This window comes from Nilaparvata lugens, chromosome 5 (assembly GCF_014356525.2).
Source record: "Nilaparvata lugens isolate BPH chromosome 5, ASM1435652v1, whole genome shotgun sequence".
NCBI lineage: Eukaryota > Metazoa > Arthropoda > Insecta > Hemiptera > Delphacidae > Nilaparvata > Nilaparvata lugens.
This window is the reverse complement of record NC_052508.1, coordinates 17,171,509-17,198,287: the sequence shown is the minus strand read 5'-3', so window position 1 is coordinate 17,198,287 and position 26,779 is coordinate 17,171,509. Positions and strand designations below refer to the sequence as shown.

Sequence of the window (26,779 nt, the reverse complement as noted above, 5' to 3'; positions counted from 1 at the left end):
AGCCTACTCTACAATCTACATTAGAGCTTCTCTTGAAGATTGCACTACGATACCAAAAAGCCAAGACATAACATACACATAACATGTTTGTATTATCGATTATCGTACGCATTCCTGAACACTAATCGAGGCGACTATTCAAATATTCCCGCTGCATTTCGAACGTCGTCAAGTACAACAATGGAAGGGCTTGGTTGCCTAGCAACCGATTTGCGCCGCTACTGTTGCTCTGCCTTCGCGCAGAGAGCATCAACCCACGAACCCAGCCAACATTCAGTTTGTTGTTGTTTGTTGTGCTGCCTGTTGCTTGCTGTCTACAGTTTTCAGTGTCGTAGTACTTGTTTTGCTGACCGGTTCGAACATGTGCGATTCGCGTTGGACATCGCCACAATAGATTATTATTCATTCTTCAATTGTAGTACGAATGTATTTGTGAATTTTACTAGCTGTAGTGTCGATTATAAGAACTGTGATTGAGTTTCACTCTTGAAAACTAACCAGCAAAATGGATTATCCACCCGCAGTGGCCAAGTAAGTTTGGGGCTACAACTTTACGTAGCCATTTTATTTTATCTTCAAACTTTTTCATGATTTAACTCGTCATACAACTTTTCCTCCAGAATATGGAGAATCTTTGAGTTGCAGGAGGATTACTACTGTCTTGAATTACTAAAAATACTTCTATTTCTATCATTGGAGATTGGACGTGACTTATTTATTACAAAATTTGTAATGATGTAAAAGTACAATTTCATCCCTTGAATTTACTTTTGACTATGACCTTGAGAAGCTACCATCCAATTGGTTAGCTCTATTTCAGTTTCTGTTCATAATTATTTGGATAGGGACTTGTTCAAAAAATATTAGAAGTTCTTTATTATAGCCAAGGGAGGAAATAAGTCCAATACACTGGATGTGGATATAAATTTTGAATAATTTATAGATAACGGCGAGTCAAGTTAATTTATGTTATACTTTTCAATAATATTTTTCTGTGTGCTGTGTTTGGTGTGAGGAACGTAAATTTCATGACTACGAACTTGAATTTATTATCCAATAAGCAACAATTCCCAGAAGGCCATTCTACCGAAGTTCATATTATTATTTACTACTATCAGGTAACCCGTGCTTTGCACTTGGAAAAATTTTGTATTGTAAAATGCTTCTTATGTCCAGGATCCAGGGAACAAAAAAAAAATAATTATTTTATATTTTGTCAAAATCACGTGGATGGGCTAATCTTTACCAGAGTTGAAAATTTCCAGCAAAAAGAGTTTGACTGGTTTCTAACCCGCAACCTTTCATTCATGAGTCGTGTGTTCATTCATGAGTCGTGTGTTCATTCATGAGTCTCACATGGAGAAAGCTCTCTGGTAGTTTGGGCTTTTATTGTTGTGAAAACATTGAATAATAAATAGAAAGAATTTGTTTTAATTATTAAATTTGAATTAATTGATTAATTTCAATGAGAATAAGCCTATATCCATATTCGGTAAATTCAAAATCTTGTGTAAAATTGCAAGTTAATCAGTTCATTTTAGTGATAATGCGTCAATCGTGTTTTTTTCTATCACGTACAATAAGTCAATTCCTTCCACTATAATGTTATATATTATGAGAATAATAGTCTGAGAATTTATATACAGTAGAAGAATAATAGTCCATATCGAATATTATCGATTAAATTGAATCTATGAAAGAATAACGAATAAATTATAGATTTGCAGTAAAGATAACTTGGAAGTCTTGGTCCAGCGTCCTGTATAGCTAATGTATTAATATTTTTTCATTTTACACATACTCGCAAGAAAATGAAAGTAATTTTAAAAGCTTGATTGCCACTTGTTTACTGTGTTTTTCACAAAATTTTATCAAGAATCCTAATCTGCATTATGTAGCCTTATTATCTTGAGAGTTCAATATAGTTTCCTCTGAAAGATTATCGACTGGCTGGCCACTATGGTTTCGTATAAAATGAGCGCTGCTCCAGAGATTGTCAGTTTGGTGTAAGGATAAGCATTTCCGACTGGCAATTTAGGAGATACAGGGTTCGATTACCAGGCTGACAAATAATTTTTGGATAGTATCTCTCATCGAATTTTCATCTAGCTGTTAACCGTGTTGTCAATATTTGCAGTAGCAGAAGTCTTCGGGGGTGATTTACAGCATAATTAATAATTATTGATTATCTATTTCATAGATTATCACCATCACACAGTACCGTACTCATTTACTGTTAGTTTATGGACTTCTCTAGCTGTAAGTTGATAAATTACAATATTTGAAAAATCAATTTCACAATAAATCATTACGGTACGTACCATACGGTTTACGGTATCGTAGTTCTGGAATTTTAATTGCTTCTAAATTTAGAAGGTTTACTTCAATTAATTAGACAACTTGAACTGAGAAACTATTATAGCCTAAGCTACTGTATCATTTTACAATAATTTTCCATGTCTTTTTTGTAATTTTAAAATCTTAATTCTGATGATTCATGACATGATTCATTCATTTGAGCTCATTGAGCTCTTCCTGAATGAACAATGCAAACGTACGTTAGTTACACAGCTGGTATCATCCATTCTTCTTCTACAATCCAGATTCCAGTTCATTGTGTTGTGTTCCCTTGTTCTATTAGCCTAATGACATAAAGCACGAATACCTTTCATCTGGAATCAATAAGTCACACTGTATGGTGGCCCACTTTGAATTATTTATTGAATTTTAATAGCCTAGATAAGGTGAAGGCATCGTGACAGTTTCACTGAAGTTACGATACAAATTGATAGGAATACGGTAACTTCTTTGATTGCAGTTGAATATTTTTTTACAGATCCGAAAAATTGAAGGATAATAAGTCGTAAATTCAACATCTGCAATATATTTTATATTCTTTCTAATTTTTTATTGCTTTTGGTATTAATTGTCAAGGAAATTTCTTTTAGTATCAATTTTCAAGGACCTTGTGAGACATAAAGATGAAAAGTCAACCGTAATAAAGCATCAATGTCGTAAAGATCCAAGTTCTACGGATGATCACTAGGTGCGGGCTGCACAAAAGCCGGTTAAATTTTAACCGTGATTAATTCCACGAGAAACAAAAAGAGAAGCCGTATTTTTAAAATGCCATCTCTGATTGGTTCTCTTGAAATTAATCACGGTTAAAATTTAACCGGCTTTTGTGCAACAGGGCCTAAGGATAGGGAAGTAAACTGTGATTGTGCTCTCGGTGGAAGGGTGCCCGCATGAGGTCAGCTCCACTAACAGAACTTATATCAATGTATACGAGTAGGTCTGATAGGTTGAATTTTTCTTAAACAAATCACTATAAAAAATGCTTTAAGTTTCCATCAATTATATTTTTATTTTGTATTCAATGAATAATCACACATTTTCAGTTATCCAAATTTTCAGTTTCCAGTTATCCAAATTCAGTTTCCAAATTTAGGTTCTAGAGAATATGGTACTAGTGTATAGCCTAGATATTTTTTTAAAGATCTTTTATCTAGCTCGTGAATAACTTAATTAGCTTTCATATAATTTGTCCCAAGTCATAAGTAGAGCAAATTAATATGTAGACTATTATTCTCAGACTTGAGATAAAAGTATTTTTTTAATAGTTACTTTCAAGATAACTTAGTTCAATAAAGACCATGAAGAGTAGGATCAATGATCTAATAATCCAATTAATTCATACATCCAATTAGAATTGATAGATATTCGCATGGTGGTCCAATAATTTATTCTGTAATTGATGGAAGTAGTCAAGCAAAACGTAGTTTTCACACAACTAGACTAGATAAATGTTTATTTAGAGCATGTAACGTGTGATTACTGATTAAAGATTCATTTGAATAATAATTGTTTAGTATTGTTCTTTCTGAAATCGGGTTTTCAAAAGTTGATGAAATTACGTGCCCATAACGGAAGTGCGCTGGGTTAAAGGTCGATCTGATTTGATTGCCTGACCAATGTGAAAGAAATTCACTTCAGAATTTCTTATTGAAGTTTTTAACGGTATTTTTCACATTGTAAAGCAGACATTGTGGTTCGTTGACCTCTTTTTGCTATATTTTAATCGGCTTTGTCAGGAGGTCCCTTTATTATTACAATGCACATTTCATAGGCTTCTCTTCACTGGCTCTTTAGAAGGTTTTGTGCTAGGTTTAGGCCAAACTTCAACCATTGGACATTGGAAAGTCAACTTGAAAGACTTCCAGAGATTGATTAAATGGCAGCTATAAATAGGCTCAAGACAAAGCTATAGCGATATCATGTCCTGTGTAGTTTGATATAGAAATCTTGTTAACCTGATTATAATGACAGACACAATCAAGATTCAAGTAAACAAACTTCAGACATTAGACACATTTAAGTACAGTTATTGATACTGGAAGTTTCTTATTTTTAAATGGATAATTCATAAACTATGCTATTGTTAAAGGGCTAAAAACCATTATATTGTAATATTATCACTACAAGTTTGAAATTTACTGGTAATTCAACATGTGTAATTACTTCGTTATTGGTAGGTACATCTATTTTGATATTATAAATTTCACAAAATGGAAGTTCACTGAGTAGATATTCAAAATGTTTTACTAACAATTCATTTAAATTTGAATTTTTGTGTATATTTATAATATTTTTGTATTAAGTATCATCATTATTACAGTATTATTAGGATAGGCACAGTAAATTGTCGGTCCCGGATAAAATAGAGAGGATAAAAGGTGAAGATAAAAAGTCGTGAGACCCATTAAAGGCTGGAAATATCAGGTTTACCAAGAAATTGAAGTTTAGGTACCGTACTGCAGAGTAATGAATAGTTTGTTGACGATCATGAGTATATCAATTACTTGAGAAAAGTTGAAAATGATTGTTCCTATAGTATGATATAGGTGATATGAGGGGGGCCCCTCCACCAATAAAAAGTCATTCGAATATCTTCTATATATAGCATTCAATTTATATTTATGTTACATAAAGCTCACCAAATAGAAACTAAGTTTTCTACAATATTCTATTGTCATTTCAAAGAATATCGAAGTGACGATATCTTGAGGAAAATTTAAAATTATTGTTCTTAATAGTATGAAATTAGTGATATGTGGGGTGACCACTCCACCAATAAAAAGTCATTCGAAATTCAATATCTACGTAACATAAAGCTCAACAAATAGAAACTAAGTTTTCATCTACAATATTCTATTGTCATTTCAAAGAATATTGAAGTGACGATATCTTGAGGAAAATTGAAAATCATTGTTCTTAATGGTATGAAATTGGTGATATGAGGGGTGACCACTCAACCAATAAAAAGTCATTCGAAATTCAATATCTACGTAACATAAAGCTCAACAAATAGAAACTAAGTTTTCATCTACAATATTCTGTTGTCATTTCAAAAAATATTTCCTTATTATATAGGGAATACGGTACGGTGATAGTCCTATAGTAGTGATTTTCACTATAGACGAGTATCATAAGTTAATAGTGTAGTAAGTAGGCTAGTTAATGTGAATATTATGGCAGTTTGATGTTCATTGCAAGGAGAGTTCAAACAATCTAACGGACTGTGTCTGGGAGTGATAGGAGACGTTCCACTTCCTGAATGAGAGCAACAATCGCCCATCACTGCACTGCAGCATGAGCTCATTCAACCAATTAGATTATTCCCATTCAACTCAAGCCTGAAACATGGCCTGCATTCTGTAGCCTATGCCTATCAGGGGTCGACTGCTCACTGCTGGCAATAGTAAAATACTTTGATTTTATCCAAATCTTCTAATATTCTGTTCTCCGTACTATTTTGTAGGTTTAGTTGCTTGGCAGTTTGGTTTTAGGAAAGGCTGTTAGTGGATAGGCTTCATCCTTATCTAAACTTTATCCAACTCTTCTAATCTTGTTTTTGCAATCGATTTTGTAGATTTAGTTGCTTGGCAGTTTGGTTTTGGGAAAGGCAGTAAATTGATAGGCTACATCCTTATCTAATTAGTGGATATATATTCTCGAATTCCAATGAACCATATTGATTGTATCATTTTTATCAGAAAGGATAACTTATAAAATGGATGGAAATAATAGTTACCTCTAGGCTCTACTTACAAATTTTTTCATTCTACTTTTAACTTTTCCTGCTTCTTAATTGCAATCAAACACAACTATTATGCTCCCCATGTTCAGGATTTTTTGAAGAATGACTTGTCTCAAATGCCATCTTGCTAGATTGCATTTATATTTAATAGCAAAGTTTTTAAAACATTAATGAGTGTAGTTAGTCTCCTATTCCATCTTGATATTTCAATTTAAAATCTTTTGATCTTGTCATGTCTCTTAATTGGTCTCAAACACAACTATGATGCTCCCCATGTTCAGGATTTTCTGAAGAATGACTTGTCTCAAGTGCCATCTTGCTAGATTACATTTATGTTTAATAACAAGGTTTTTGAAACATTTAATAAGTGTAGTTAGTTTCCTATTCCATCTTGATATTTCAATTTTTAATCTTGTGATCTTGTTCTGCCTCTTAATTGAAAACAAACACAATCGATTTGAGGTAGTAGATGTGACTCATCATCATTAACAACATTTAGTATGATTACAACATGACACGGTACCCTATTGCTGGTTAACAAACAATGAATAAATTAATTATGATTGAGAAAATTGGAAGGAAGTCGTGATATTAGTACAGGTAGAAGCATGAAAGTCAACGGCTATCACGACCTTGCTTGTGAGATGGAATGATAAGGAACGCATTGAGCCAATAGGATGAACAGAAACGGTAGAGTGAGAGTGACCTCTGTCGAGTTCCAGCTTCAAATCTGGTCATTGCCCCTTCAAATCTTGGCTGCGGTTTATCTTTTCTATATTTGGATACACTCTCGTTCTTCAATTCCACGCAATATTTGCTACTGAAATTGATTCTCTGTAAATATAGAGCTCAGGTGGAGCAGAAGAATATTCTTCCGTTATTAGGAAATTAGTGGAGTAAATTCTCTTTGTGCTGGAGAAAACTTTAAATTTGTGAGTTTATGTCTATAAAATTTAAAAAATAAGACACATTTAAAACAATAAAATGGAATAAAATCCATAATTGATATTATAAAATCATCCTTCTGCACAATAGATAGTGATTTCGAATTAAACTGAGAAGTTGGCATTTGAAAAGGTGATGTTAAGTATTTTAGTATTTAGTACATAATGTGACTACAGAAGCACTAAGACATGTCAAAATAATAAATATAAAACAATTAAGCTTTTAAGAGCTAGTCACTACTATATCAGAAATAAGACCTCACCAGCGTGTTATTCAACATAATGAGAGTTAGTGGTCCTTCAATTAGGTTGCCCCCCTTATCTTGAACATTGCCTTCCTTCACAAAATTCAGTTTCGAATAGATTAGTATGTACATATTATGGTGTAGCAACTTTACTCTACTCTTTCGTATTATAAATTGGAACTCTCTTGAAGAAGTGTTTTTTTCCAATTCGAGTGTTTTACTGTTATCTCATTATTATTCATAATAAATATGTTTTTATGACTATGCTCATTATGATAAATTATATATTAGAATATTAGCTTCGTCATTAACAATGAATTTGATTTTTAAGAAGAGGGTAAATGACTATCGTATTAAACTTGGAACCTTTTAGAAATGACTGCTGATATGAATGCAAATAGAATAAGTATTTCATAACTTAGTCTTCTATTGAAGACCTTTATTGAAAATTAATAAATTTCAATTAAAAATTAATGAAATTTACTCTAGAGTGCTTTCTATGTACCATAACATTCATAAGACCACAACAAACTTATTAAACTATTTTTCCATTATTAGATCAGAGGTCAGTTTTGAGACTTCACTGAAGCAAGGCAATGCTTGATTATTCATTTGAAGATAAAGTAGGCTACAGTAGTCGTTTGTCATTATCGGAATAAAATTATTGTACTTGATATTGTTGCGGGTTTCTTCACAGCACCCACTTTCATATCAGCACCCTATTGCTTATCGCTTCAATTTCCTTATATTCGACCTCTTCATGAATTAAAATATTGATGATCAAAATGGCAAAGTCTGTCAGATAAGTACTTATTCTCATTCGTATTAGACAATCAACAAACGAAAAAATTCAGCATCTGATCTTCTTTCCTGAACTATGATAATCAATAATGAGTCATCTATATTTCTTCGACACATGTACTCGATTTTTTCTATGACTCATGTACATTAGTAAATTTACTATGTACATTGTTTAGTACATAGAGTGGTATTAGAATATTCATTTCTCAATTCTCATGTATTCAATTGAAATCCAGGCACCTACCAATTTTTCGCTCGTCAGTCTATGTTTATGAAGTTTTCTCCAGAACTATTCAAGAAAAATGTTACAATCATATTCCCCGTATGGATGATGTTTGTGAAACCCTATAATAACACGGTAAGATTTATAGAAAGTTTCGATAGCCTTTCATTTTCCAATATCGATCACTCTATTATTCGATGAGGAAGCAAGTTTCTTTAGAACTAAAATTTCTCTGGCACAGTTGAACCTTTCTCGTTCATTTTGATGAGGGTGTTATCACTACCGTACTTAAGATTTCATCTGATATCTGTTCTAAGTTCTAATGCTTCTAGATTGGATTCAATGAACCAAACCATGCTTTAGGTCGTCAGAGATAGGCTTATCAGAGCTTGTTAGATGTCCGTAATTCTAGTTGAGTGTTCTTCAAATTGTCAAGATTCATCCATTCAACATCTGTTGTCCTGTTTCCTGTAAAACAGATTGGGATAATAGATTGATTGCTGTTCACAAAATTATGTAGAATCAAGTACTGTACATTGATCAGTAAGATGAAGGTGAAAGTTATTACCTTTTACATTATCACTCTGTTGATAGAGTACCTACACAATAAAAAGCTGTAGTTTTCCTGTTTGTTAGCGATGTAATTGAGTCACAAAGTAGAAGGAATTTTTCTTTCGTCTCTGTAATTAAGAGTAAATTTCAATTTTTGGTAAAAATAATAATATCGGTGACCTGGCTGGCTCAGGTCTGGTGTCAGATTTTTCAGGTCGCAACTGATCAATTTCAGGGCCTAACGACTGCTGTTTTGGCAGCCGGGACTGACGAATTAACGTGTCCATCCGAAACACACTAGTGGCCCGAGAAAAATATATTGCCCGATTAATTTATTATTGGTTATTCTATAGTATGATATAAAGAGATCTGAACAACTGTTCAAAGATGAACTAATACTACTTGATGCTAATTAGCATAATACATGGAAAATTGATGTGGGTGAAAGTCTCAGTCATGGAAATGACTCAGTCATAGAGAGTTGGAAATTTTTCTACCAAATCTATGAAAACCCTTGTAAACCTTGAGAATTTTTTTCAAAACATGATAAAGTACGAGAAGTCTGAATCCATCGAGATGTTGGTTGTGTTATTGTTAGTTGGAACTTGAAGGTTTATTTTAAAGAAATACGGTACTGTAGCTATTAAAGCTAGAAGTTTCTACTGTATTGGGATATTAATCATTGTTATGTAATTAGAAGTATTCATCATTTTCATACCAATTACTTTTAAAACACAGTTTATCAATCAAGAATGTGAATGGCTGTTTTTAAATCAGTCGCTCTGCCTGATATTTTATTCATGTACTAAAATTACGCTACGAAACTACATTTATCTTGAATCTTATATATTGAGTTAGTACACAAGTTCATGATAAATTGCAACCGGTACGAACAAACTCGTTGATTTATATTGTAAGTGAGAATGAAATTTGAACACCATAGCAGTAAGGTCTTGCATCTTGAACCGTGAACGGAAAAACGAACAAAAAAATTCAAGGTAACAATTTTTTTATTTTTTACACACTGTGACATCAATACAAGGTTGCATGTGTTCGTGTTCAAGATTGTTATCGGAGAAATAATGTAGTTATCATAACATAAATTGAATATGATCCTTACTTTTTCTCTTGATTTATTGGGACAACCATATACTATGACTGTATCGTGTGTGGTTGTATTCTCAAAAAGGTTCCACAACTCTTCATCTTTCTGTTCTCTTATCTTGTATCTTTCTCTTACTAAATCTTGTCTATAATTGATCGAGTGTAACGTATTAAGAGGCATCTATCATGAGTCCTTTATGGAGAAGAAACAGTTTATGACTCAATAATAAAATAAGTATTCATTACGAGTGAGATTATGATTTTAAGAGAAATTATGAAAAGCTTATATGAATAAATATTATTCCAGTAAAAATTTACCAGCGTAATATTTCCTATGTGATGCATATGTTTTGAGTTTTGAGGTCATCATGATAAGAGATGATTTGAGACGGAAGTGAGGCAGCCTCAGCACCCAATTAAACTCTGTGGACAATCTATTATACTTCCTCTATCAAACATTCATAGATATAGGGTTTAAGTTAGCCATATGTGCTTATTCTGTATCGTGAAATGTAGCGTAGGCGAAGTTTGTTAATTTGGTACAGTTGAATGATTGTAGATTTGTGTACTCTATCACAATGTACCTAGAATACTGTATTCTAGGTAGGCCTACATTGCTCTATCACAAACAACGATTTTCACTTGAAATACTGACATACTGGCTAGACTGATTTTAGACTATTTTAGAAAATAGACTACCAGTTTGTATTCATTGTATTATAGGATACAGTTGTTGAGTGACGTAGGATACATATAACCTTGATGAGTGATCAAGGTTTACGATCATCAGTTGAAAACACTATGTAAATCAAAATCAACTACAAACTTCGCAGTGGAGATTTCCAGTTGATTCTCCTAGGATACTGTGGAAAACAAACTCTTGTAAGAACGTTCTAAATATAGATATTTAGGATTGTAGGCCCATCTTTATTTATAGATTACGAACATTTCATCATGAAGCAACTCGTTTTCAGTAGAAGCAGTCTTATTTTTTCCAAATATTCTCAATTTTTCCCCTAAGAGTTTATTCACTTTTGATTCTGTGTCTGTAGAATTTGAAAGACAATGTTTCAAAAACTATTATTTACCCACTATGATTAATATATATATATATATTATATATATATATATATATATTATATATATATATATATATATACATATATTGTAAAGCGTTTTTTAACGGCTTCACATATGTAGAGTGAATCTTGTACAAATTCAACGGTGTTGAGGTTATAAATTTTGTAATTGCGTGCGTGGACGCTAAGTGTACACCAGACTGATTGATTCACTACAAGATTCAATACAATTGTCGGAATCGCGGGAGGCCTAAACGCTCGCTCACCCTTGATTCTTCTAATGACAGGTTGTATGGTGATGAAATTTTTATAAGTAGTGTAGCGGACGCTAAACACTGAATATGGATACCTTAAAATTATTACCTGTGAAGAATGAGCATACAAAATCATACAGGTCGAGCAAAAATCCCGATGTAGATAATTTACGGGACTGAGTCTCTAATAAGTTCTGAGGATTAAAAGATGGTACTTGGACCAAATATCGTTCAGAATATACTTCGAGAACAGAGTCTTGTCGGGTTTTAAGCTCTATTGTAGGAAATTATATGATCTCTGGCTGCATCTGCGGTACTGTTGATGTATTCGCTCCTAAGTCGAGGTCGGTAACAGATAAAAGCTGATATATGGGCAGGTAAGGACAAAGAATAAATAAATATCTCGATCTGACCCCACTCGCTACATCCACTTAGACCTGTTCCAATATCCAGCTTAATTCAATTATTCCAATGATCGTATTCGATCGGTTCTTGGTGATATAGAACGTATCAGACACAATAATTGACAGGCTTGAGAAATAATCGAACTCAGAAAATGAATTAACAAAATTGAAATATATTATAATAAAATATATGATCTCACAGTGCAGATTCAGAATATAATTTACAGATTGAAAGTGGTTTTTTCATTAACAAAAATGATTAGCAATTTTCTTGTACTTGCATGATACCATGCGTGATTCGACAGAATTTTACAATTGATAAAATTTAACAGTTTTGAAAAAATAGTGAAGAATGAATAAAAAATGTTTTTTAAAATTGTTCGGGGTCGTGGTTCTGGCAGCGGAGGATAGCTAATCAACTACAAATTCTTAGAAATTCTATATGAATAAATTCTAGGCTCTTAAATGTTAAAGCGCTTGTCGGCATGGCCAATAATTTAACGAAGAAAATTTCATATCTTTCTGCACTGAAATATTTTCGAAGCGTAGATTGGGGCCCCTTTAAACTTATAACTCACGTGAAATTCCTTGGCGGTCGTGGTTTTCTTCTTTAGACCAAAATCGTTTGGTCGGCAGCAATCCAGGCTTCGGTCTCGGCACGTGGGGAATTTTAATTTAAATATCTCCTTCACCAAATTAATTAAGGGATGATTTAACTTTAAACTTTTAATTTATCGATTGCTGAACATAGATTTACGAATAACAAATAGAATAGCCTAAAATATTGGCTCACAAATAAAACATATAAAATCGAACAAGAATTTTTTACGAATAGGTCTTGGTAACTATAAAGAGATCTGAACGGTGAGGATTTCAAAAGGGAAGTGAAGTCTTTTCCTCTAAGCTTCTTGGCTAGACCTTTCTTCTGAGAATCTCGGTGTAGTAAATTTGCATAAAAATTTGCCATTGGTAGAACGATTGTGATGTAGACATGACGTCAGTGGCAAGCAAGAGAATATAATTCCTTTAATTACGATAATAATTCAATTTATATAATTCTTAAAACCACTTAAGATCCTCGACATAGTTCCTCTTATACAATGTATATGTGCTAGCATATATGATAAGGCAGGTTTGTTGTCTGATAGTAGATTAACATGTGTTGCTTTCAAACGGTCACCTTTTTGGTGCTATTTCTATGCACTATGATTGGCTTAGGCTTGCCAAAGAGATTTAATTACCATGTGGTTCAGTTGAAGTAATAATTAATAAATTAATATTCTTATACAATTTTTATTATGTCTGAGATTGTTATAATTAATTTCTGCTGTCTTTATCAATAATATACTGTTCATGCTATGACCTAGTTAGTTACAATAAGACTTGACATCATAATATAATTTCTTGAATAATAAATAATTTCAACAATAATATAACATTTTTATTTTTTTTATTCGAAATTCTTGGTCCTTTATTGATAGTTTTATAATTTTTAGAAATGATATTATACCTTGCATGAAACCGGCATGACATTTGACAATACTTTGAATCAGTCAGCTGCATTCGAGCCGCTTTAAACATCTGATCGGCAGTAAACAAAGTGTAACCTCAAAATTCAATGAGCAATTCATAAATGAATCGTGCTTTATTTGCAGAATAATTATAATTTTATTGAATAATTTTCTAGAAAATATTCAGTACAGAACGGTACTCTTATCTAATATACAGTTACTGATAAGTAAGTTTTATCGCTCGGTCGCTAACTATTCCTTTAGCAAATTCTTTCCTCTTAAGAAGGTTAATCACAATTTTTCTCTCTTCTCATGAGGTCTATTTGAAAAATTCATCACACAAAAGCCCCCAGGATATTTTAAATAGGTAATTGGGAGACGAGTCGAAACAATGACTATTTGAAAAATCTGATATTGTGATGAATACACCATTTCATCTCCTTACTTCTACGAAAACTCCACACTTAACACTAAAAATGATATATCGTGCACTTTTGGCTACGAGAAAATAAATAATTGATTGTTCCTTCCATTGGATACAATCGAAATACAATAATTAATGAGGTCTCTTTGGATCCTTCATTAAAACAACTCCACAACTTCCATTCACGGGTGGCTTAGGAGCAGACCCATAACTATAACAATATACAAAATTCACATATTATCCTCTTAGGATTCAAACAGTATTTGCAACAATATAGATTTTCATCATTTTTCATGGTTATTACAAGTTTCGACTCTTTGTTCTGGCTTTTACATAAATTGGGTGAGAGTGTGATTTAACTTCGGTGACTTGACAATTGTCTACCGTTTGATTCGAGCAATTCCTTTTTTACGCTTAGTACGTTGTGTACAAACAGGGTTACACTTGAAGTGATTTTTGATTTTTATCAATGCTGGTTACAAATATTATGCTTTCAAGATTATATTTATCAATTTGAATTACAATTCATGATCTTTCGATGCAACAATAATAAATTTTCACATTTGAAGGTAAGAATTTCATTTTCTTTTGAGCTTTTTAGAGATACATTTATATGACATAGAACATGCGCATTTCGTGCAATTTAACATAAATATATATTTTTGGTTGCGTTTTTTACTTATAATTTCACATTAAATAATAGGTTACAATAATTAATAACGATATTGCTTTGATTCCATTAAAATTGACTCTATGATCTCGCACACATTGGTTGGTGTGATGAAGAAAATTATCGAACAGGCTTTGGCTCTGAATAGATTTTTCTATCGATTCTGTATTTCAAGGTTAGATTTACACATTTTTTCAAATAAACTTTGTTTATTTTCTTTCCTCCTATTCACTACTAATTTCATCTGATTTCTAATTTACAATTATTTTCTGTTGATAATATAATTTTTGTTTCTGTTTTTCAGTTGTGTGGATTGTACTAGGCAATTTTTCCTGTGATGACTATGACATGAGGCGGATGGCTTGATTAGGTTGGTAAATTTTTAAAGTTGTTTCATAATTTTAATTTCTTGACTTATGGTTGATAATAATTTCTTCATTTGATGTGGATTGATAATATTTCCTTATTAGCTGAGATGCGGCGAAGTTTAGGTTATGTTGATTAATTAGGCTGCAGTAGAAAGATGCTAGTCTGCAAAGATATGACTCGGTGGGTAGGCTGTGATTATGAAGGTTCAATGATTTGTTGTAATTCACAACATAGCTTCCAGTTAATTCAAAAATTATTTCTTTCTCAAGCCCCCATCTAAATTTGATTTGGTGTCATTCCAGGTCCAATTCCGATTTGTGACTATCTGTTTTATCAAACTTGGTTTAAAACGAATGTGCCTGTGGTGTAGATCATTTCCTACAAATTCATTTCCTCTTGGTCGGCCGGTGACATGTAGTTTGCTATTCTTAAACCTTACATGCCGGTGGTGTCTGTGGGTTCTTCTAAATAATATTTTCCTTTTCTGCATGCTAGTGTACAGTCTGTTTGATTTCAACCTGACATGACTGCGGTGTGAATAGATTCTTCCTGAGACTATTTTTCTTTTTTCTTGCATGTTGGTACAATGTTTGATGTGGGATTTCAGCCTTATATGACGGCGGTGTAGATAAACTCTATCAATGCTTTTTCTTTTCCGCTGAACTGCTATTGTGTTTGTGTGTTGTTTTGATTCATTGGTTTTTAGTTTCAGTTGTGATTTTGATTTGTTGTAGGTTTTCGTTTTACTTCTATTGTTTTGTGAACTATCTTCATGAGTGCTGGGTTTATCTGTTGCAGGTGTTGTCCTCGGTGGATGGGAGATACGGGCGGTCGGTGGTCTGGGCTGCTCTTCTACTCGGCGGGCAACGTCCTTGGACTCCTGGTGTCCGGCGCGCGGTGGTACAGGCTGTCCCTCTACCTGATGGGTGTCATCCTCAGCTTGGCGGGTGATGTCGTCCGGCTCGTCTTGTCATTCTGCGGGCGGTAGTACGGGCTGTCCCTCCATGCCACTGATGACGTCTTCGGCTTGGCTGGTGATGTCGTCCGGCTCCTCTCGGCGTTCTGCGGGATGCGGCACGATTTCAGTCTTGACATTCTCGGTAGGTTGGTCTTCCTTATATCTGTCATGTTCACTTGCTTGTTTTATGACCTCCTCTTCAAGTATGTTTGCTTTCGCATGCATGGGCTCGATCACTGGTCCAATATTGATTCTAATTGTCTGACTTTTCTCCTTGATTTGCCGTCCTAACATCCTGCTTCTTTCCGCTGCTTCCTCCAACTGTTGATCCAGTTTCTCAAAACCTTGTTCACTTGCTTTCCTCCACTGTTGGATTTCCTTCTTTAATTCTTCCCTTGCTTGTTTGTGTCCTTTGAGTAGTTCTTTACTTGCTTTCCTTAATTCTTCATTTTTTTGTTTATTGTCTTCCTTTAGTTCTTCTCTTGCTTGTTTGGCTGCTTCCCTTGCCTGTCGGATTTCTTTCCTTAGTTCTTCATTTGATCGTTTGATTTCTTCACGTGCATCGTTTAATGCTTCCAGGATGATGTCTGTCCAACATAGCGAGATGGGTGTGTAGTCTTCGGTCAGCGGTGGGGATTCTGTAGTGTGAGGTACAGACGTCTGGACCTCTGGAACGGCGGTGCATGGGCGTTTCTCCCGCGCGACATCTTCCGTCCTTGAAGTCGCTGATGTGGGCTCCAGGATGCGGTGTGGATCTTCCATGATTTATTTAATGTTATAACGATGCAAATGTGTTGAAACGACCGCAAACAAGTGAGGTTATGTGAAACGATTATAAGTGAATGATCAAAATTGAAATAGTGTGAAAAATTCGTTCAATGAAGAAATACAAAAGTGTGATTCAACAATGTGTTCAGTGATGAAGTGAATCAAATCAGCAATATCGTTAACATAAAATGGTAATAACATACAGGATACACAATGGATAATTATGCGATAATGAAGGTACGCCTCTTATAATTTATTATTATTATTATTATAAATATTTTACTCTTATAATTTCTTGCCGCAATTATATATAGGGCTAGTATTCTTCGCAAAATTTTATACAAAAGCAGCAGTGTTCTGCAAGAATTATTCCGCAATATAACCGTGATTTAATTTTACTTCCCTCTTTATGCTTTAAAAAATTTTTAAAAATGTAGATAACTTCAATCCTCTTTTCCATAAATTTCTTATAAATTGTTTTGATATAGACCTAATGTTCTTAAAATAATATGACCTTTCTTATGGTATTTCTTATACCTATGACTTATGATATGACCAATTTTCGAATAACACAATAATGAAACTCTGAGTTCGATTTTTTCTCTAAAAAATTCATCAATCGATAAATTTCTTTTCCGTTCAGAAATTGTGTATGGCACGTCTTGCTGTTTTGTATAACAGTGAACAGTTAATATTAAATTCGAAGAAATTCACAACCATGAATTTTTTCAAAAAATTTTCCCGTTGTCAGTGCTATAGTATACTGAGCAACTAAATAATCCTCGTAGTCGATTATCCACCTCTTCAATGCCCCACGTTGGGCGCCAAATCGTGTAAAGCGTTTTTTAACGGCTTCACATATGTAGAGTGAATCTTGTACTAATTCAACGGTGTTGAGGTTATAAATTTTGTAATTGCGTGCGTGGACGCTAAGTGTACACCAGACTGATTGATTCACTACAAGATTCAATACAATTGTCGGAATCGCGGGAGGCCTAAACGCTCGCTCACCCTTGATTCTTCTAATGACAGGTTGTATGGTGATGAAATTTTTATAAGTAGTGTAGCGGACGCTAAACACTGAATACGGATACCTTAAAATTATTACCTGTGAAGAATGAGCATACAAAATCATACAGGTCGAGCAAAAATCCCGATGTAGATAATTTACGGGACTGAGTCTCTAATAAGTTCTGAGGATTAAAAGACGGTACTTGGACCAAATATCGTTCAGAATATACTTCGAGAACAGAGTCTTGTCGGGTTTTAAGCTCTATTGTAGGAAATTATATGATCTCTGGCTGCATCTGCAGTACTGTTGATGTATTTGCTCCTAAGTCGAGGTCGGTAACAGATAAAAGCTGATATATGAGCAGGTAAGGACAAAGAATAAATATCTCGATCTGACCCCACTCGCTACATCCACTTAGACCTGTTCCAATATCCAGCTTAATTCAATTATTCCAATGATCGTATTCGATCGGTTCTTGATGATATAGAACATATCAGACACAATAATTGACAGGCTTGAGAAATAATCGAACTCAGAAAACGAATTAACAAAATTGAAATATATTATAATAAAATATATGATCTCACAGTGCAGATTCAGAATATAATTTACAGATTGAAAGTGGTTTAACATTAACAAAAATGATTAGCAATTTTCTTGTACTTGCATGATACCATGCGTGATTCGACAGAATTTTACAATTGATAAAATTTAACAGTTTTGAAAAAATAGTGAAGAATGAATAAAAAATGTTTTTTAAAATTGTTCGGGGTCGTGGTTCTGGCAGCGGAGGATAGCTAATCAACTACAAATTCTTAGAAATTCTATATGAATAAATTCTAGGCTCTTAAATGTTAAAGCGCTTGTCGGCATGGCCAATAATTTAACGAAGAAAATTTCATATCTTTCTGCACTGAAATATTTTCGAAGCGTAGATTGGGGCCCCTTTAAACTTATAACTCACGTGAAATTCCTTGGCGGTCGTGGTTTTCTTCTTTAGACCAAAATCGTTTGGTCGGCAGCAATCCAGGCTTCGGTCTCGGCACGTGGGGAATTTTAATTTAAATATCTCCTTCACCAAATTAATTAAGGGATGATTTAACTTTAAACTTTTAATTTATCGATTGCTGAACATAGATTTACGAATAACAAATAGAATAGCCTAAAATATTGGCTCACAAATAAAACATATAAAATCGAACAAGAATTTTTTACGAATAGGTCTTGGTAACTATAAAGAGATCTGAACGGTGAGGATTTCAAAAGGGAAGTGAAGTCTTTTCCTCTAAGCTTCTTGGCTAGACCTTTCTTCTGAGAATCTCGGTGTAGTAAATTTGCATAAAAATTTGCCATTGGTAGAACAATTGTGACGTAGACATGACGTCAGTGGCAAGCAAGAGAATATAATTCCTTTAATTACGATAATAGGCGGTTGGCAGCTCTGACTGCTGTGAAAACAAAGCTGAGTGATCGCGTCCGAGTGGAAATCCAATTTTGAGTGAAATTAATTCTCAATATAGGCATTTAGTGTACAAGTTTCAAGTTTGAGAACGTTCTGTGTCAGGTGAACAAATAGGTTTTATTTAATCTTCAACCAGAGACTAATTTTGAACGTTGATAGTTTGCTAATACAGTTATAGGTTAGAAAATATTAACTGAAATCCAAACTTCCACGTGCAGGTGGCTTCGTATTTGGACTTTGAACTCCCTGCATCAACCCTTGAAATAAAAAATTACCTACCAGACATTCCAAGGAGGGAAAAATTAGAGACAAACCGAATCATCAACAGAGGATCTTCAACATACCGTTATCTATTGTGGCTACAAAGGCTCATCCATTTATCTCTACGAAATTTTAAAATGACGCCGAGTAATCAGATAATCAGAGGCTTTAAAATCGTGTGATTCTTCTCAATAAGAATTTATCGAATACTTTCTTCACCACATTTATACACGAAACAGATGCTACACTATGTCGATAATAGAGGGGAAACTGGATAAGATTCTTGAGAAGCTAGAAAAGCTAGACTCTCTGGATAAAAAGGTTGACGCATTGAATTGTCGTTTTGAGAAAGAAATAAAAGAGATTAGATCTGAAGTTCTCCTCATGAAACAAAATGCAAAGAGTAACGAAGAGAAAGAGCGAAAATTCAATCTATTAGTATACGGTGTTTCAGGTAGCAATTTTGTTGACATGAATAGAGAAATCATGAATATGTTGAAGTATCTGCTTCCCGATATAAATAGCAATAGCATCAAGGATTTATGGAGGACAAATAGAAGAAAAGATAGAGCACCAGTACTTGTGAAATTCAACTCCATTATTACTAAAAATATGGTATTGAGGAAGAAAGGTAAACTCCAAGAAGAAGAACACTTCAAAAATGTCCAAATCAAGGAGGATTTGACCCAAGAGACTAGAGCGATCAGAAGAGACTTGTTTGCGCATCTATTGAAGTTGAAGAGTCAGGGAAAACATGTTGTAATGATAAAGGATAAGCTGAAAGTAGATGGAAAACTCTGGAAACTCAAGGACCTGGAGGAACGGGAGGCCAAGTCAGCGAAGCGGGCAAGAAGTGAGGAGTCATATTCGAGGAAGCAGGAGGAAAATTATAAGAATTTTCACGGCGAACAGGTTGTCAAAAAAGGAAGGAAAGTTGGGAATAGCGGAAGCATAAAAAATTTTCTTATTGAAGCCAGTGGTACAAATGGAAAAATGAGTCAGATAAAAGATCTGAAAGTAGTTATAAATGGTGATGGAAGCGTTTTTGAAAATTCAAAAGGGGAAAATTATGGAAGCCAAGGAGTCTCTACGAATCAATCATAGCAAATAATAAGAGGAGAAGGCGAACCTGCATATGACGGAGCATTAAAACCCAAAATATCACAAAACCAACCCTGCCATCGTTCAATTGAATTACCGAGCAATTACAAGATACTATTCTGGAATATAGGAGGCATGAACAATTTTCATTTATTAGATCTTGAACAGTTGACTGTTCTCTCAGGCTTGGATGTCATTTTTCTTTGTGAAACCTGGTTGACGTCGAATTGTGTGCCTCTTCCCCGGGTGATCAATGATAAGTTTAATTCCATCTTCGTGAATGCTATAAAAAATAAGGACATTGGCAGACCAAGTTCAGGTTTGATCGCATTGGTGAACAAGCTACATAGTTACAAAATAATAGATCAATCGCCGTTCTGGCTTGTACTCCTCATTGAGACTACTAAAAATAGAAGATTTGTGGCTTGTTGCGTGTATTTTAGACCGTCCGATTCAATGCAGGTTCTGCTTGATCTCTTCAATTCCGTGATGCATGAAATATTGGAGCTCTACGGAGATTGTGAAATTTTCGTTGGTGGGGACCAGAATAGTCGCATAGGTATTTTGAATAACATAGACGACCCTGACGTTTTCGAAGATAGTCGCATCCGAGAGGTCTGAAATACACAGGATTTCACCATTACAGCAAGAGGAAAACTTTTGGTGGAGTTCATGGAGAGTCATGGAATGTATGTTTTAAACGGCCGTACTGATAGTGATAGAGAGGGTAACTTTACATACTTGAGTAATAGTGGCCGTAGTGTTATTGACTTAGTCTGGACCAACTTCCACGGCTTAACTTCTACAGTGGATCTTGAGATAAGTGATGATTATCTAACCTCAGATCATCTGCCATGCTTGTTGAGAATTAGCAATTCATATGATCAAGAAGAGGAGAGGAGAGACACACCGGCCGTCAGTCGAAAACAGAAACTCATATGGAATCCAAATCTTGAAATACCGTACAAGGAATATTTCGAGCAGAGTACAACCCAGGATTTACATCTAGGTGCTGAATCGATGTATAATAACTTGATACAAGAGATAAAACTATTTGGGCAGGCTCATGGAATGCTCTGTAGTAATCACGGCGGAGTTCAGACTGGACGATGTGTGGATAAACCATTCTATAATCAAGCATGTCGACAAGCAAAAAAAGCTATGTATGAATCATTTAGAATTTATAAAAACAGTAACTTGGAAATTGAATGCTATCAGGGATATTTAGGATTAAAAAGAGAGTACAAGAGAATTGTGAGAGAGTCAAAACGGAATTTCCACAAGGAACAGGAAATTAAACTGAGCAGTGTAAAGAATTCCAAAGAGTTTTGGGGAATGATTCGCAGGATAAATGGTCTGAAGCCCAAAAATAACAGCATCGACCTGAAATGTTGGCAGGATTACTTGCAGAAATGCTACCCGCCGAGAATTGACTGCACAACGTGGGATGTTCTCGACGTATTGCATCCATTCTTTGATGCCCCTTTTTCTCTAGGTGAGCTGCACTATGCAATCAGTAAATGCAAAACGGGAAAAGCTGCTGGGCCTGATATGATAACAAATGAGTTCCTTATAAATCTCCCCTTCAACGGAGAATTACTGATTTTGAACATGTTCAACAAAATTTTAAACAATGAATCAGTCCCCGAAGGATGGAGTAAAGTCAATATGTTCATGATTTTTAAAAAAGGAGATAGCAGCCGACCTGAAAACTTTAGAGGAATTTCTTTGGTCAATTGTATCTGCAAGCTTTTCACTCAAATGATGAGCAATAGGCTTTCCAACTGGATAGAGTATGGAAATCCATTGAGCGAAGAACAGAATGGTTTTCGCATGTCTAGAGGCTGTATGGATAGTATATTTACTTTAAATGCTTTGGTTAGTTTGCAGATTGTGAAACAGGGGAGGAAAGTGTATGCAACGTTTGTGGACTTCCAGCGAGCTTTTGACTCCATAGACCATGCATTGATGTGGGAAAAACTATACAGATATGGTATAAGCAGGAAGTGGATTGCAGTTCTTCAGGACTTCTATCGCAAGGCTACTGTGAGAATAAGTGCTGCCAATGGCTATACAGAGGAGGTTCCAATAACACAAGGAGTGATGCAGGGTGACACTATCTCACCGATCCTGTTTGCAATTTTTATCAATGATATGGAAGACTATTTTGTGAAGAAAGAGTGTAATTATGTCAGCATCAATGAGAGGGCGGGCTTGAATCTCCTGTCATATGCTGATGACTCTGTTCTGTTATCCAACACCCGAGTAGATGCACAAAAGAAATTGAACGTTCTGCAGGAGTACTGTCATCTAAACAAACTTGTTGTTAACGTATCAAAGACGAAGGTATTGATATTCAAGAAAAGTCATGGTAGAGCAAGGAGAGAAACACTTTACTACGAAAATAATCCTTTGGAAACTGTCAGCACAATCAGATACCTGGGTGTAGTATTCTCAAACTCTGGTCTTTTCCACCAGGCTGCCAAAGACATGAAACGTAAAGCAGCATCAGCATCTGGATGTGTCCAGAGAATAGTAGTGGATTCCCGTTGTTCGGCCTCATGGAGTTCGAGAGCAAAATTGTTTGATGCTATGGTAAGATCTGTACTATTATACAGCAGTGAATTATGGGCGCTTAGATACTGGCAACAGCTGGAGGTCATTCAGACAAAGTTCATCAAGTCATCTTTCTATTGGCCAATCAGAACACCAGGCTATGTTGTAAGACTGGAAACAGGACGTCATCATCTTGTCTACAATATTTTCAAATCAGCATTCAACTGGTGGCTTAGAATCCTGAATATGTGCGACAACAGAGCACCAAAGATGTGCTTCAGAAGACTACTTGCAACTGATGCAAATGAGAATAAAAAGTACAATTGGGCTTCACAGATGAAGGAATTCTTCGAGGACATAGGCTACGGTCACATATGGGCACAACAAGACGGGCAAGTGGCAAAGGTTCATAGAACAGAAATATTAAAGTCTTTTCGTCAAAAATTGTATAATTTGGATGCGGCTGCGGCAATCAATTCACCTCTTCGTGTGGCCTACCGTCAGTTCACAACCTACGACATCGCTCCATATCTTGAATCCAACTTACCACATTATAAAGTTAGACTGTTTAGCCAGATAAGGATTTCCATGCATACTGAAGCCATCGTTCTCCACTTGAAAGGTGTCAAGTATACAATCAACCCTCAGGTGCCTTGTCTATTGTGTGGGGACTTTGAAGCAGACGAAACGCTGGAGCACATTTTTCTACATTGTGATTTATATAGCGGTTTCAGACAAAAATATCTGAGGAAATACTCTCTGAATTGCCTAAACGACATTTTAAATATAAGTGATGGTCCGGAAATTAACGACGTCTTTAGTTTCATGTGTCAAATGCTGAGACTAAGATCTTTTGTGCTCTCAGAATAGTATCATAATATACTGTTCATGCTATGACCTAGTTAGTTACAATAAGACTTGACATTATAATATAATTTCTTGAATAATAAATAATTTCAACAATAATATAACATTTTTATTTTTTTTATTCGAAATTCTTGGTCCTTTATTGATAGTTTTATAATTTTTAGAAATGATATTATACCTTGCATGAAACCGGCATGACATTTGACAATACTTTGAATCAGTCAGCTGCGTTCGAGCCGCTTTAAACATCTGATCGGCAGTAAACAAAGTGTAACCTCAAAATTCAATGAGCAATTCATAAATGATTCGTGCTTTATTTGCAGAATAATTATAATTTTATTGAATAATTTTCTAGAAAATATTCAGTACAGAACGGTACTCTTATCTAATATACAGTTACTGATAAGTAAGTTTTATCGCTCGGTCGCTAACTATTCCTTTAGCAAATTCTTTCCTTTTAAGAAGGTTAATCACAATTTTTCTCTCTTCTCATGAGGTCTATTTGAAAATTCATCACAATATATATATATATATATATATATATATATAATATATATATATATATATAATATATATATATATATATATATATATATATATATATATATATATAATATATATATATATTTGAACACAGTGTGTTCTCAGTTTACATAGATTGGAATAGAATAGTGAATAAATTGAGATTCAAGACTTTAGAGCCTATGACTTAGAGAAGACTTAGAGGCTATGGAGTTTTTGATCAGGAACCGATAATAGCTGCACCTCTAATTGGTCTAACAAATTCTGGATGTACCTCCTCCCATACTTTCTCTAGAATGATGCCATAATTTATTTATTTATTTGCCATACAATAAATACATATTCAAAACATAATAAAAGAAAATACATAATTTTATAATCAAAAGTATAAAATAATAAAAATAAAAATTAAGCATAAATAATACCAAAATCATAATTAGATTCTCAATGGTAATCCGGCATCACCAGCAAAAGGAATGAAGCCTTGCCCGATTATTTTCTCTCAATTATGACATCTTATAGATTTCTGTTGATGTGTTTTTATCTCAATCTCATCCATCACTGTAGTCATTTGACAGTTTTGAGAATAATACGAGCAAAAAATAAAATTCAAATGATGCAAGACAAGTTTTGTTATGTGATCCCTGGTGCGTACATTAAATATTACACGTGTAAGAAATTTAAGAAAACTAAAACAATAGATCCAATAAATAACAATAATTTTCAAATTTTCATAAATTTTTCTATATGTTGAAACAACATAATCCTAGTAGTCTGAAGAGACAAAGACGTCTAGTTTTGCGATTAAATTATCTGACGTCATTCAGGGTATTGAGTCATTTTCCATTTATATTCGACTATAAAATCATTACAGTGTGTGTTTTTATCATCATTATATAATTCCAACAAAGGCGTCATTATGTTGACTCTTATTTGTTCTCTATTTTTGTTATTTTTTTTGTATTTATATCAATCTATGAGCTGGCATGCTATATCAATAAAACTACGGTTGAGACGCAGATTATGAATTCACAAAGATAAATTATTAACCTTTCAATCGCAATAACATTGGACCAACGGAATTCGTTTTAAGGTATGACTGTACTACTCCTGGAACCCTTTATCCAATATTGATTCTAGTGGGCAAAAACCAACCACGTTTATTCGTGTAGGATACATTTTTCAAATAAATTAGATCAGAACCTGTCACGGTTGATAAGTAACTTGATTGTACCTATTTTTGTGATCTACATCAAAATTTGATATGAGATGCATCTTAATCATTTACTAGATTGACGTTCAAAGATGCATCTTAATTATCCACTAGATTGAATACGTTCAAAGCCGAATAAAGAAGAAGTTGGAATAATGCTAACTGGTGTATCATTGAGAAAAGGTTCGCGTAAAGGCTTTTCATTATCTCATGATAAAGCTTGAATAAATGGAAACGATGAAATAATCCTCATCCGCCCAACGCAAATTAGGTAGGTTATTGAACTTTTTTATTTCCTGACTGATATTTGCCTCAAATTGTATTTCACCAACTGAATGATTTTCAAATCAGTAGAAACAAAAATGTTCTCAACTTTCTGAACTGCGCTAAATCTTGTCTATGATCCAGTCCATTTGATTGTTGAAAGTTGCAAGTTTTCTTGCCAAATCTAGACATTCATCATACGTTATTACCTATTCAGGCATATTCGATCAAACTTAGGGCCGGTTTCCGAGCTCGGGATTTAGCTAAGTCCTAGACTTGAAACAGCTGGAGTCAGAAAATTGGCTTTCCAAAACGGGGGGTAGTCGCAGTTTTTATAACAGTAGTCGCAGTAAATAGTTGCAGCAAAATAAAGATTTATTTTCTCATTTCTATAATTGGTAACGGTTTTCCTTGACGAAATTAGACATTCCTAAATAATTCAAAATAGCTGAAACTTTACACTATTTTCTCTTTATTTTATTTTGTGTTCAATTTTCTAGTTTTTCGAAATTCAATTCAAACGTGACTATGACAATGACTTCGACTACGCCCCGTTTTGGAAAACCAATTTTCTGAGTCCAGCTGTTTAAAGTCTAGGACTTAGCTAAATCCCGAGCTCGGTACCCGGCCCTTAATCTAGTCTTTATTCTTCAATATGTAACGGCGTTGGGTTGATATTGAATACGCAAACCTTTCCACTACTGTAGTAGGCTATGTACCACATTCACATACACCCTCACCCTTGACAGTTACCTTTTGATTAATTCTGATCCCTAAGTTTCCATTTTTTATTAATTTTTGAACCTATTCAAAAGAAAGAATGATGATAGTCTTGACTTTTATGGCACTCTTGCTAAATTTTCCTTAGCTAAATCCAACACATAGTACCTAACTATACCAAACAGAAGTCAAGTTTTTGAAATAAACAGAAATTTAAACTTTCGTTAGAGGTTTCATTGGCGGACAAGATAGAAATGATTGAATAAATTACAGAAAAAAATAGATGTTGATTTAATAATGATTCATGAATTGCTATAAAACCCTATATTTTCAAACAAACTTCAATCATAAATAATATTATTGATGTTTCGGGATAAAATCATTATGACAAACCA

At 34.2% G+C, this 26,779-nt stretch overlaps 1 protein-coding gene across 1 annotated transcript in view; it reads left to right on the top strand.

The window, feature by feature from the left end:
* Positions 1 to 246: 246 nt before the first annotated feature.
* The window catches only part of LOC111052403 (ATP-binding cassette sub-family G member 1), a 91,770-nt gene continuing 65,237 nt past the window's right edge, over positions 247 to 26,779 (top strand). Inside the window, 1 exon segment of the mRNA XM_039429395.1 lies at positions 247 to 531. Within this exon segment, the coding sequence (XP_039285329.1) occupies positions 506 to 531 (26 nt within the window). The 5' untranslated portion in view covers positions 247 to 505.